Source organism: Canis lupus, chromosome 34, assembly GCF_011100685.1.
Source record: "Canis lupus familiaris isolate Mischka breed German Shepherd chromosome 34, alternate assembly UU_Cfam_GSD_1.0, whole genome shotgun sequence".
Lineage (NCBI taxonomy): Eukaryota > Metazoa > Chordata > Mammalia > Carnivora > Canidae > Canis > Canis lupus.
Genome location: NC_049255.1, coordinates 12,522,869 through 12,536,215, shown reverse-complemented (window position 1 = coordinate 12,536,215; position 13,347 = coordinate 12,522,869). Strand labels below are relative to the sequence as shown.

The window sequence follows — 13,347 nt, the reverse complement described above, 5'->3', positions numbered from 1 at the left end:
CCTGACAATTGTAGCCTGGGGATCGGTGGTGCCCTAGTCCTCGGATGGAGACTCAGACGACAGACTTCCCCACTTTACCCAGGATACTTCATGTCCTGTGGTCTGCTCCTGGCTGCCCTCAACACCTCTGTCCCCATCTACTCTTGGGTGCGAACGTGTGGAAAACCACATCCTCTGTCTTGGAGCCTTGGCCTCATGGCTACCTCATCTGACTGCAGGAACATCTGTGCTGGGCCGAGGGCAATGCCAGTTGTCCACAACAAGAACAGCTCCGCTTGCATCGGCCCTCACTACCCTCCTAGCTAGAGGAAAAGAGGAGCTCAGGTGAGAACCTGGAGGTTCCCCCCTGACCGCCGAGACGTGCCACCTGAAGCAACCTCCCCAGGCTCTTACACCAACTGAGAATCTATCAGAGAGTTTCTCTATATCTCCCCAAAAGCTGCCTCACACCTCCCATCCCAGAAAGCGCTGTGTGCAGAACTAAGGCAGAAGAGCCGCACACAGCTGGGCTCCCTGATGCCTCTCCCTCACCTGGATGAGGGCCTGTAATCCAGGCTGATTAGGTTATCCACACAAGGTGTGTGGCTCCTGGGGATGTTCTGTTCCATCCCATGGTTCTGGGGCCCAGGGCAGTATCACACCGGTCTCCACACACAAGACAACAAGCCCACGCACACTAATGGCATCTTGGGAGCCTACCCAGAGGATATTTGGCCTGAGCTGTTGAAGTTCTGACACTTTGACTTCTCTCCAGAAGGGGCAACTTGGACACGTTCCCACTCTGGACCGGTCACCATTTCTACAAGCTTGTGGGCTAATCACCATTGAGTTTGGAAATCCTGCCTTTGACGGGTCCTCACTTGCATGGTCAACACTCTGCCCCTGGTGCCTCTGCCCCACACCCCGCGGGTACACCTGACCCAAGAGCCCACGTCTCTCCGGCACCATCTAAGGGCTGCCTTCCCTTACACAGGGAACAATGCCAGTGGTACACTGTAAAACTCACCTGAATTCTGGCTTCTGGAATGCCTGTTCTTATGGCCAGGCTTTCCCTCATAGCAATGCCAGGAAACCACTCCTCCTCAAAGGCTTGAAGGAGGATATTGGTTTGGGATGCAGAAATGGATGTCCATTTTCTATTGCCTTCCTTTTTTTTTTCTATTTTCTATATTTATATGAAAATAATTCATGCTTCATGCTAAATACATTATTTACCTTACAAGAACTTTGTTATTTTTTGAATAAAAAAAAGTTTTGTGTTTTGTGATTTTTTTCTTTTTTTTTCTTTTTTTTCTTTTTTTTCAAAGGAATCCATGCATTGTGGATCAGAAATTTCTGCTGGCTACACTGGCTGAATGTGGAAATCACTGATTTTGCAAAGAAGAATCCTGACTGACATTAATTGCAAACTCCATTTTGAGGGCAGTATAGGAGTTTTTTTGTTTTTTGTTTGTTTTGCCATGTTTTTTACTTTTGTTTGTCCATCAATGTGCCTTTCAACTTTTAAAAATACACCACAATACTAATGGCAGGTTCTGTAGCTTTTTTTGTTTTCACTCGGATCAAATAGTTTTGACAGGCAGAAAAAAGAATCTGTACCATTATTTTCTTCCTTAACAGCTATTGTAATTTCCTGAACTTGATTTTCACTTGGGCAGTTAAGAAGACAGAGCTTGTTTTCTGCATCAGTTCTCTCTCTCTCTCTCTCTCTCTCTCTCTCTATCTCTCTTGCTCTCTGTGTGCGCGTGCACAGGGCCAACCTTCAGGCTTATGGCTTGTGAAACATTCTCTTAATTTAATACAGAACAAAATTCAGTGATTAGCAATGTCACTAAAAACTGACCCAGTTTCTTCTCATTAGTCGCGGACACCTGGTGTAAAATGAGTGGCCCAGAGTCCACCTCCTAAGATGATACCAGGCCGCACAGCTCAGAAGCACAAAGGACTGGAGACCGCTTCCCACTCCGTCCACCCACCCCTGCACGATTCATGGCAATGAAACCCACGGCAATGCCAAGGGTTTTCCTGGCACAGCTGGACACCCGGGGTTAAGAGCCTGGGTCAGCTCCCCGGGGACCAGGGCTCATCCTTCTCCCCAGTCGCCTCGCACGCACTCACTCAGCGACCCCAATGGGCGGGACGACCTGACCATGTTTAGACCTAAGGGTTGGGCCTGATTGATGATTACTCTGCACGCGTGCCTTCTAGGTGCCGAGTGGGTGTTCCCGTGGCATCATCGTTGGCATCCCTGCGGATTCAGCCACGTGTTTCTGACAAAGCTGGAGGAAGCAATGGTAATTTTGGCTTTTTTCGGTTTTGTCTTCAGATAATGAAAAGCTTTTGTAAAACAGCTGAGTGTCAATATGAGTTCTATGGCTTCAATCTCCTTTAAAAATAAAATTCTTAAGGGTCCAAAACAAAGGAGGGGCAAATTAAAAAAAAAAAAAAGAAAGAAAGAAAGAAAAGAAAAGAAAACCAAACCAAAAGGAAAAAAAAAAGAAAGAAAAAAAATTGCTGATATTGCCACAAATCATTAGAAATCTCCTGACATGCTAAAACCAAATGGCCGAAAGTTCAAAACAAATCAGTGACTTGTTTTTAATTTTTTGTGGTTTCCTTTTGCTCTTTCTGCCCCTTTGCCGTCCGATTGGTGATGTTATTCAAACAGGACCGAATCCCTGCCAAGTGCAGGAGCGAGCCCGCCGCCTCCTTCATCTCCTCGTCGTCGCTCTCGGGGGGCTTCTCCGTGCGTCTCTTTTTGAGGGGCAGCGTGTCGCTGGGGACCTTGCGGGCCTTGGCGAGATGCTGGCGCTTCTTGTGCTGGGCCGCGTAGCCGCTGTCCCCCAGGGCATCCTTGGCCTCCTTCGGGCTGTGTTTGCGCTCGTCGTCCTCCGGCTCGCTGTGGCTCTCGTGGCTCTGGAAACTGCCCTCGCTGCCCTCACTGCCCTCCTGGCTCCCCTTGGCGGCGAACTCGTAGTGGTCGTCGGCCGACGAGGAGGACACCGAGTCGCTGGCCGGCGACGTGCTCCTGGCGTTGGAGGACTTGGCGCTGCTGTAGTTGTGATCCTCCTTGGGGTCTCCGCTGACCACCGGGGAGCCGCACGACGGCTCGTTCTCAGTCCGCACCCGGCAGCCGCCCAGGCCGTTCCTCACAGCTGCCGTCATCCCGATGGGAGTGATTGGCAAAGGCCGGACTCCGGGAAACAGCCCTCGGCTCAGAGCCCGCGCTCCATTCTGTATCACTCCAGGGGGCACTTGCAGAAGGGCTCCATTTCTCTTGAAGAAGGTACTGCCCGGCCAGATGGGTGGACCTGATGATGTGCTTTGATATGCCTGAGGAGAGGCAGGAGGTGTATTGAACACGTGTGAGTATGGGTGGTAAGGTGTCTTTTTCAAAGCCTGAATTAGATTTTGTCTATACTCTGGGTCTATGCACCACAATGACCCTTTCCCGATGCTCTGACTCCTCTCTTTGTCCACTTTCTTAAAACATTTATTCAAAGACAAATTATGTCTCACTGAGTTTTTCCACCCGGTAGGTGCATTTGCAAAATACGGAAAATGTTCCAAGATCCAGTTGTAGATATCCTTTACTGGCAGGCGCTTGGTTGGAGAGTCCTCAATGGCCATAAATATGAGGCAGCTGAAGGAGTAGGGGGGTTTGCAGTTGGGGTTCTGCCTGGCATCGTAGGGCATGTCCGAGTGGGCAGGGGATGGCGGGGTGTCATCGTCCAGGTCCTGCACGGGGCTGACACTCCTGAGGACCGACTCCCCAAAGCTCTTCAGCAAGTTCTTGCTCTCGTGTAGCCAGTTCAGATTGGTCAGCTCTTCATCTTCCATGGCCCCCTCTTCTAGTCGGATGTCAGGCAGAGAAAAGTCGAGGTCATCGTCCTCCTGCAGGGCCTTGGAGAAGCCACTGCCCCGGTAACACTGACTCAGCCCACTGGAGACACTAATTCCTGAGCTTTCTGGCTTCTTGCTGGGAGGCATGACTGGACCCATTTATGTGAAGGCTCCTGGCCGGCGCGGGGCGCGGGGCGCGGGGGCGCCGCAGCCCTTCAGCGGGAGCCGACAAAGTTTCGCGGGCGCCCAGCGGGCATCGCTCGGGGGCCCGGCTGAGGACGCGCGGGCGCGGCGCGGCGAGCCCGGGGCGGCGGGCGGCGGGCGGCGGGGGGCGGCCGCGGGCGCGGGCGCGGGCGGCAGGGGCGCGGGGGTCGCGGCGCGGCATGGGACCTGCGGCGTCCGCCGGGCGCGCCGCGCGTCCTCCCGCCGGCCCCGCCGCTCTCCCCGCCCCGTCCCGCCTCCCGCTCGCCTCCGCCGCGGCGCGTCGGGCCGGGGCGCGCCGAGCGGCGAGCTCTATTGCCTTCCTTTGGGACTCGACCTAAAGAGAGAAGAAGTTTGGAGGAGGGCATGGATGCTAATAGCACAGCCAGTGTGGAGACAGAAGTGGGTGTCAGGGTGTGTGTGATGGCGTGTGACTTCCTCTGTGTGTGTGTGTGTGTCTGTCTGTGTGTGTGAGCTTTTCTCCATGTTCTCTGTCTTCATAACCACTCATTCCCTGAGGCCAAGGAGCCAGAGCCTGTACCTACCCCCAGAAGCCAGTGTTTGGATAACAATGTTGTGTTGATGGAAGAAGAGGCCTGTAGTCCTGGCTAGCAGGTTTAAGACAGGAAGACCCAGATCCCTCGGGGCCCAGAATTGCTCGCCTGCCGCCTGTCCAGGAATGGCAGGCACAACATCGCCATCCTAGGTCACTAGGGTGGCTCTAGCCTGAGGGAAGAGCTTGGTGCCCTTCCTCAGGTTTTGCTACTGCCTGGTAAGCACACAGAGACACATTCCTGTGTCAAGTAGCAGCTCAGGAAGAGACCCTTCTTGGATACTGAGGAGTCACCTGGAGGTGACTGTCCTGTTCACGCTGTTCCTTTCCAGGCTGTGGTCCTTCTCCTTGGGGAATTGTGGAGCCCAGTTGGTGGCTCTGCCTTAGCTGTCTTGTTCGCTGGTTTTGGAAACAGACCTAAGGGACAGAAGAAGAAGCGATGGTCAGGTAACATGGGAGGGCAGGATACCCCACACACGTGGCAGGGACTCAAAGCCCCAAGAGCAACAAACCCTCCACGAAAAGCCAGAACTGGCTTGGTGCCTCCAGTGGCACAGGTTATTCGGCCCTCTGGTGTACAAGGAAGGAGGCGTTGGTCTCACCCAAGGAGCGGGAGCTGTTGCGAAACACACAACAGACGGTGTGGGGACAAGAGTCATTTCTTCTTTGTTCGTCGGCATGGGCAGACAATGGAGTTCCTGCTGCAGTCACTTGTAGGGTGCTGAGGAGATTTTGACTGACCCGAGAAGACACTGGAAACGGGTGTCATTCTCCTCACAAATGGACCCATGTACAACCTTCCTCTCCACTGGAGGCAAAAGACAAAAGTGTCGTCATGGATGGGAACCTGTGTGTCTCAATGTGTCTCTTCCCCTCCCGTATAGTAGGACTCACAGTGTTTTATTGGGGAAAAACGATTGGCCAGGACACAGGATCTCTGGGGACAGGCAGCTCATGGGCATGGACCTGTCGTCAGGCCTCAGGCCTTGGGCCCCAGTGTTCCCTCGTCCTGAGAGTGAAGGCCTCGGAAGGACCTCCAAGAGCAAGGGCTCCTAGGGCCCGCACATCCCCAGGCCATAGGTTCTGAGCTCCCCAGCTGACCACGCAGAAGGACGGGCGATGGGCTAGTCACGTGTGTGTGCATGCCTCCACCCATGGAGACCAGGAGAGAAGCACTGGGGCTGCCTACCTGGATTCTGGACTCGGTGATGGCCAGCTCCCGGTCCAGGTGTTCTCTGGCAGAGATGCCAAGGTAAGGGTTCTCCTGGAAGAATGCCTGCAGGGCCCCCTTCTGGCTCGCCGTCAACACGAGCCTCCTTCATTGGGGTCCTTGTGGAGTGGGCCTATGTGGGGATGAAGGCTGCCACAGGAGGAAAGCTTTCAGGGGAGCATAGACTGGAGACGTGCTCTCAGCGCTCCCCTTTCTGGGATGTCAAAAACATCCGCGTCCAGGGACGACCATTCCTTTGCCACTCATGGACCCACTTAACCCTGAGAGGGCTGTTCCACAGGACACAGGCAGTTCTGCATCTGCCCATGGAAATGGGTGATCGTCAAGGATCTAGGGAACTGGCAACCTTGATCTGGTATGTGATTCCAGTCCAAGGCGTGGAGAAGACCCTCGGTGGGGGTCCGGGTGGGGTTGGGGTGGGGGCGGGGTGAAAAGCCTCTTGGGAAAACCAAAGATGACCACATATCCACAAGGAAACCTCAAGGGAACCTATGAAAACCCATGCCCACGGTGGGTCCCTTGAGGTGAAAGTTCTACAGTCGTCAACCCATCTAAAGAAGTGATCCACCTTGACCCACTCTCTGCAACCGGAGATTCAGCAGGCGGCCTTACAGAGGCAGGACTCCTACTGGGAATCATGGCTAAGGCCAGGGTTGCATCCACGGCAGCCCAATGTAAGCCCCTCTCCAGCCCCTTTGCCCAGACCCCAGGGGAGCCCAGCCCTCCCACAGGGATCCCAGCCATTGGGTAGTCACTTCTCCTTTCCTAAGCCTGCAAAGTCTTCAGAGCCCTTGGGGCATCCCAGCAGGTGCGGGGCCCGCGATGGCCACTCACAGCCGGGGGTGCTGCTGGAAGCCATGCTGCAGGCGGCCCTGGGCTTTCGTGGCACTGGCAGGTCGACTGGGCAGGACACGGCAGCGTGGGACTTACCCCAGCCTAGGAAGGCCTGCCCCAGGATGGCCCACCCCTCGGCCTTCCCACAGCTTCCTGGGAGGCCCTGCCCTCAGTGGGGCCGATCTTTCGTGAACCAGGGAGGTCTCCCAGTACCAGGGCCTCGGGACCATGCGAAGCATGAGTTGGAGCTGGGCCTCCATCCGATGGGCCCGCCCCATGCTCTTGGACGGACAGGCACCTTCCCGGCACCCACAGGCCTCTCGGGATCTCAGCCTTGACACAGAGACGTGCCCTGGAGCCCCTGTGCACCATGTCTCTGGCCGGACCCCTTTGTGGCCCCCGTACAATCGCTGAGGATCTGGCCCGAGGGTGTGGAACTCTGGCCACCTCTGGCCGCCTGGCACCAGCCTCCTGCTTGATACTGGAAAGTCATTTTAATTTTTTTCCTTTATTTTTTAAAATTATCTGTATTAAAGATGTGTGGTTTATTTCCTTTCAGTTTGGTCATTTTCCATTGGGAGTGTTCCACTGTGTCTCTTTAGGTGTATTTGTTGCAATGACTTTGTAGTTTGGAGATTTTATATATATATATAAGGAGAATATATATGTTTGTGGTTTTTTAAAAATGTGTACTTTGAGGTCCCCTTGGGTTTTGAACCCTTGACCCACAAATCTTGACGGTCAGCCTCTCAGTTTGGTCTGGATGGAGCCTCGGAATCTGGGGAATTAGTTTCCAGTGACACCTAGGCAGCTCCTGAGCGAGCCCTTAACAGCTCCTGTGAAGCCCCACTTGCCAGCCACGCAGGAACCAGAAATCAGACCCCTTAGATAGGAGGCCTATGAGGGATGTTGGGGCCAGCTGTCTCCCTCCATGTGGGGATGGGTGGCACCACGATGGATTGCCTGTGGGCATGAGGCAGCAACAAACTTGAAGGAAAGAATGCAGAGCACCCGTGAACGTGGACCATTCGGGGCACATGAGTGTGTTACCACGTCCTGGGGACATGGAGGCAATGCCCTCTGCAGGCTCATAGGGATTCAGGCCTCCCCTGGGGACAAGAGTGTGGGCTCCGTCAGAGCCCATCATGTTGTGGTCAGACAGGCTCCAGCTGCTTCTCCTCACTCTTGACCTCTCTCTGCTGGGCATGTCCGCAGGGACATGAGGTGTCAAGGAGAACGCAGCTTAGTGACTGGGAGACCCAGGAAGACACGTCCAATCACCTGCAAAGCACATGAAGAAAATCAGATCCCCCTTCGAATCTGTACTTTTGTATCCTTCGGATAAATACCTGGTTGTGCATTTCTGGTCATAGGGTAGTTCTCTTTTTAACTTCCTGATGAACCTCCATACTGTTTTCCACAGTGGCTGCACCTGTTTGCTTCCCCACCAGCAGTATAAGAGGGTTTCCCTTTCTCCCCATCGTCACCAATACCTGTTGTCTCCTGTGTTGTTAATTTTAGGCATTATGACAAGTGTCAGGTGATATCTCATTGTGGTTTTGATTTGCATTTCCCTAATGATGGGTGATATTGAGTGTCTTTCCTTGTGTCTGGCAGCCATCTGGATGTTACGGAAAATGTCCATTTATGTCTTCTGCCCATTTTTAATTAGGTAATTCACGTTCTGAATGTTGAGATTTATATTTTGGATATTAAGTCTTTATTGGATCTGTTGTTTAGACATATCTTCCCTCATCTCGTAAGTTGCCTTTTAGCTTTGGTTGTTTCCTTCAGTATGCAGAGCTTTTTATCTTGATGTGTCCCAATAATTTATTTTAGGTTTTCTTTCCCTTGCCTCTGAGGCATATCTAGAAAGAAGATCCTATGGCCAAGTCAAAGACATTACTGCCTATCTTTTCTTCTTTTTATGGTTTCAGGTCTCACATTTAGGTCTTTGATCCCATTTGAATTGTTTATACATGGTGTAGGAATGTGTTCCAATTCCATTCTTCTGCAGGTGGCTGTCTAATTTTCCCAACATCATTTGCTGAAGAGATTGTCTTTTAACTATTATATATTCTTTCCTGCTTTGTCGAAGATTAATTCAGCCTAGAGTTATGGGTTTATGTCTTGTTTCGGTTTTCCCTCTGTTCTATTGATCTATGTGTCTTCTTGTTGTTCCCACACTATACTGTTTGGATTATTAGAAATTTGTAATATAACTTGAAGTCTGAAATTGTGGTGGCCCAGCTTTGATTTTCTTTTTCAACACTTCTTTGGCTAACAATGAGACTGAAGAAAGAAAGAGAAATTAAGGAGTCAATCCCATTTACAATTGCACCCAATAGCATAAGATACCTAGATACCTAGGTATAAACCTAACCAAAGAGGTAAAGGATCTATACCCTAAAAACTATAGAACACTTCTGAAAGAAATTGAGGAAGACACAAAGAGATGGAAAAATATTCCATGCTCATTGATTGGCAGAATTAATATTGTGAAAATATCAGTGTTACCCAGGGCAATTTACACGTTTAATGCAACCCCTATCAAAATACCATGGGCTTTCTTCAGAGAGTTAGAACAAATCATTTTAAGATTTGTGTGGACTCAGAAAAGACCCCGAATAGCCAGGGGAATTTTAAAAAAGAAAACCGTATCTGGGGGCATCACAATGCCAGATTTCAGGTTGTACTACAAAGCTGTGGTCATCAAGACAGTGTGGTACTGGCACAAAAACAGACACATAGATCAATGGAACAAAATAGAGAACCCAGAAGTGGACTCTGAACTTTATGGTCAACTAATATTCGATAAAGGAGGAAAGACTATCCATTGGAAGAAAGACAGTCTCTTCAATAAATGGTGCTGGGAAAATTGGACATCCACATGCAGAAGAATGAAACTAGACCACTCTCTTTCACCGTACACAAAGATAAACTCAGTGGATGAAAGATCTAAATGTGAGACAAAATTCCATCAAAATCCTAGAAGAGAACACAGACAACACCCTTTTTGAACTCAGCCACAGTAACTTCTTGCAAGATACATCCATGAAGGCAAAATGAACAAAAGCAAAAATGAACTATTGGAACTTCATCAAGATAAGAAGCTTTTGCACAGCAAAGGATACAGTCAACAAAACTAAAAGACAACCTACAGAATGAGAGAAGATATTTGCAAATGACGTATCAGATAAAGGGCTAGTTTCCAAGATCTATAATAAAGAACTTATTAAACTCAACACCAAAGATACAAACAACCCAATCGTGAAATAGGCAAAAGACATGAAGAGAAATCTCACAGAGGAAGACATAGACATGGCCAACACGCACATGAGAAAATGCTCTGCATCACTTGCCATCAGGGAAATACAAATCAAAACCACAATGAGAACACATAGAGAATGGGGAAAATTAACAATGCAGGAAACCACAAATGTTGGAGAGCATGTGGAGAAAAGGGAACCCTCTTACACTGTTGGTGGGAATGTGAACTGGTGCAGCCACTCTGGAAAATTGTGAGGAGGTGCCTCAAAGAGTTAAAAATAGACCTGCCCTACGACCCCTCAATTGCACTGCTGGGGATTTACCCCAAAGATACAGATGCAATGAAATGCCAGGACACCTGCACCCCGGTGTTTCTAGCAGCAATGTCCACAATAGCCAAACTGTGGAAGGAGCCTCAGTGTCCATTGAAAGATGAATGGATAAAGAAGATGTGGTTTATGTATACAATGGAATATTACTCAGCCATTAGAAACGACAAATACCCACCATGTGCTTCAAGGTGGATGGAACTGGAGGGTATTATGCTGAGTGAAGTAAGTCAATCAGAGAAGGACAAACATTATATGTTCTCATTCATTGGGAAATATAAATAATAGTGAAAGGGAATATAAGGGAAGGGAGAAGAAATGTGTGGGAAATATCAGAAAGGGAGACAGAACATAAAGACTCCTAACTCTGGGAAAGGAACTAGGGTTGGTGGAAGGGGAGGAGGGCGAGGGTGGGGGTGAAAGGGTGACGGCTCACTTGACAGGATGAGCACTGGTTGTTATTCTGTAAGTTGGCAAATTGAACACCAATGAAAAATAAATTTATTATAAAAAAAGAGAAATGCAAATAAATCAAAACCACAATAAGATACGACTCCATACACACTAGGAGTATCATAATCAGTAAGAAGGAAAATAATGACAAGTATGTGGAGAAGTTGGAACTCTCATACATTGCTGGTGGAAATGTAAAGTGATCAGCCTCTGTGGAAAGCAATTTAGTGGTTCCTACATAAGTTAAACATATTATCACTATATGATCCAACTAATGTACTCCTAGGTATATACTTGAGTAGAAATACTAGAGGGTATTATGTTAATTGAAATAAGTCAGGAAAGTAAATTACCATATGGTTTCACTCCTAGGTGGAAGCAAAGAAGCAAAACAGTTGGACATCTGGGAATGGAAGGAAAAATAAAGAAGATGAAAACAGAGAGGAAGGAAAAAGAGACTCTTTATCATAGGAAACAAACTGAAGGTTGCTGGAGGTGAGGGCGTTGGGGAAATAGGGTCACTGGGGGATGGGCATGAAGGAGGGCACGTGATGTCATGAGCACTGGGTGTTATATCCAACACCTCTTGAATTCTAGTAATTCAGTATATGTTAATTAATTGGTAATAATTGGTTAATTAGTAATATAGCATATGTTAATTAATTGGATTTAAAATACATTTTTCAGAAAACATCAGTTGTCATGAGCACTGGGTGTTTTATCCAGCACCTCTTGAATTCTAGTAATTCAATATATGTTAATTAATTGGTAATAATTGATTAATTAGTAATACAGCATATGTTAATTAATTGGATTTAAAATACATTTTTCAAAAAACATCAGTTGACCATATCAGAGTGCATTTCCTTCCAGGCTCTCTATTCTGTTCCATCAGCTTATGCCAGGACCACAGCATTGTGGGTTTGATTTTTGTTCAGTAGGCTCCTTGCCTCATTCATAGCCCAGCTCAGGGCTTGAACTCATGACTGCGAGATCAATACCTGAGGTGAGACCGAGTGTCCTATGCTGAGCCAGACTGGTGCCCTAGAGCCATACTGTTTTAATTCCATGGTTCTGTGACATAGTTTGAAATAGGAAAGTGCTGTGTCCAGCTCTGTTCTGCTTCTCAGGACTGTTTTTCCAGTCCAGGGTCATTTACAGGGGCAGACGAAAGGTAGGGTTCTTTTTCCTATTTCTAAAATCTGCCACCATCATTTGGTAGGAATTCAATTGAAAGTGAGGATCACTCCAGATACTATCAACATTTTAACAGGATGAAGGCTCCCACCTCATGAGCCCAGGATGTCTTCCCAAAGTCATCCAGGTTTCAAGTCTTTCACTTCCTTGGTTCAATCAAATATTTTGTTCTTTTTGTAGCTACTGAGAATGGAGTCATTTTCTTAATTTCCTTTCTGAGTGTTCATTATTGGTACACAGAAAGGCTAGCAACCTTTCAATGTTCATTTTGTGTCCCCCAAGTGAAATCACTCATTAGTTATGAGAGTTCTGCTGAAGCCTCTAGGGTTTCCAGTTCCTATTACCATGTCTTCAGCAAATAGGGACAGTTTGACTTCCCCCTTGCAGGTGTGGAAGCCCTTTCTTTTCCTTGTTTGTTTCCTACCATAGGACTTCAGGGACTCAGAGGGGACTTCCTTGTCTTGTTCCTTTTCTTATGAGGGATGATTTCAGGTCTTCATCATAGAATATGACATCAGCTATGGGCTAAGCTTCACACCCTTAATGCTGTTGATGGATATGTCCTCAAAACCCACTATGCTTTTTATGTTGTATTTTTTAAATGCTCTTTCTACAACTATTGAGATGACCATATGGTTTTTGTCCTTTCTCTCGTTAATGTGATGGATCATGTTGACTTATCACCAGAGAGGAAGTAGGTTGGAGATGGGCAAAATAGATCAATATTAAGAGCTATAAGCATCTGGTTCTCAAATATGTAAGCCACAGAAATTTAGAAAGTACAGCCTAGGCAATTGAGTCAGTACTATTGTAATAACTTTGTACAGGGACTGATGCTGACTACACATCTCGTGGGGAGAGCTGAGTAATGTACAGAATGGAGCCACGAAGTTGTAGGCCTGAAACTAGTGTAACATTGTATGTTGACTATACTTCAATAAACATTAATAGGGATTAGTGATAGAAATCATGGTGGGTCCATGAAAGGCAATGACACAGCTGTTACACATATGAAGGCACCTCTGCAGAGATGATAAAGATTTCTCAAATATCTTCAATGATGATTATTAAAAGATTTGAGAGATCGTATAGTGGAGGGGCAGAGGGCAAGGGAGACTCTGAAGTAGACTCCCCACCCAGCCAGGGCCGAACCCCACATGAGGCTGCACACCACAACCTCGAGATCCTGACCTGAACCAAAATCAAGTGTCGACGTTTAACCGACTGAACCTCTCAGGAGCCCCTCAAATGTTCTTAAGTGCAAAATCCAAGCTGTGAAACCTTGGGGTTGGTAGGACAGCTGGGACACAAGGCTACGTAGAAGGGTGGGAGGCCTGGAGGACCTGTGGGTGGGAACTAAGGACTTGGGGGGAGGGTACCTGCATACCCTTCCCACGCAGCGTGGTGACAGGACCTCCCCTCACAGCCTTGGCCTT

The 13,347-nt window shown here is 48.5% G+C and overlaps 1 protein-coding gene and 1 long non-coding RNA gene across 2 annotated transcripts; both read right to left on the bottom strand.

Moving 5' to 3' along the window:
* Nucleotides 1-1,275: 1,275 nt before the first annotated feature.
* LOC119867487 (forkhead box protein N3-like) lies at nt 1,276-4,052 on the bottom strand. The gene has a single exon (XM_038583398.1). It carries the CDS (start codon nt 4,000-4,002, stop codon nt 2,599-2,601), a length of 1,404 nt encoding a protein of 467 aa, XP_038439326.1. The 5' UTR covers nt 4,003-4,052; the 3' UTR covers nt 1,276-2,598.
* Nucleotides 4,053-4,360: 308 nt separating this feature from the next.
* LOC119867488 lies at nt 4,361-5,955 on the bottom strand. The gene is made up of 3 exons (XR_005383747.1): nt 5,787-5,955; nt 5,200-5,405; nt 4,361-5,014 (listed from the first exon to the last, which is right to left on the bottom strand). It is a non-coding gene; the product is annotated as an uncharacterized LOC119867488 (long non-coding RNA).
* Between the last annotated feature and the right edge of the window lie 7,392 nt (nt 5,956-13,347).

Coding starts and splice junctions, on each gene's coding strand:
- LOC119867487 (XM_038583398.1), bottom strand. CDS start 4,002: ATGGGTCCAGTCATGCCTCCCAGCAAGAAGCCAGAAAGCTCAGGAATT.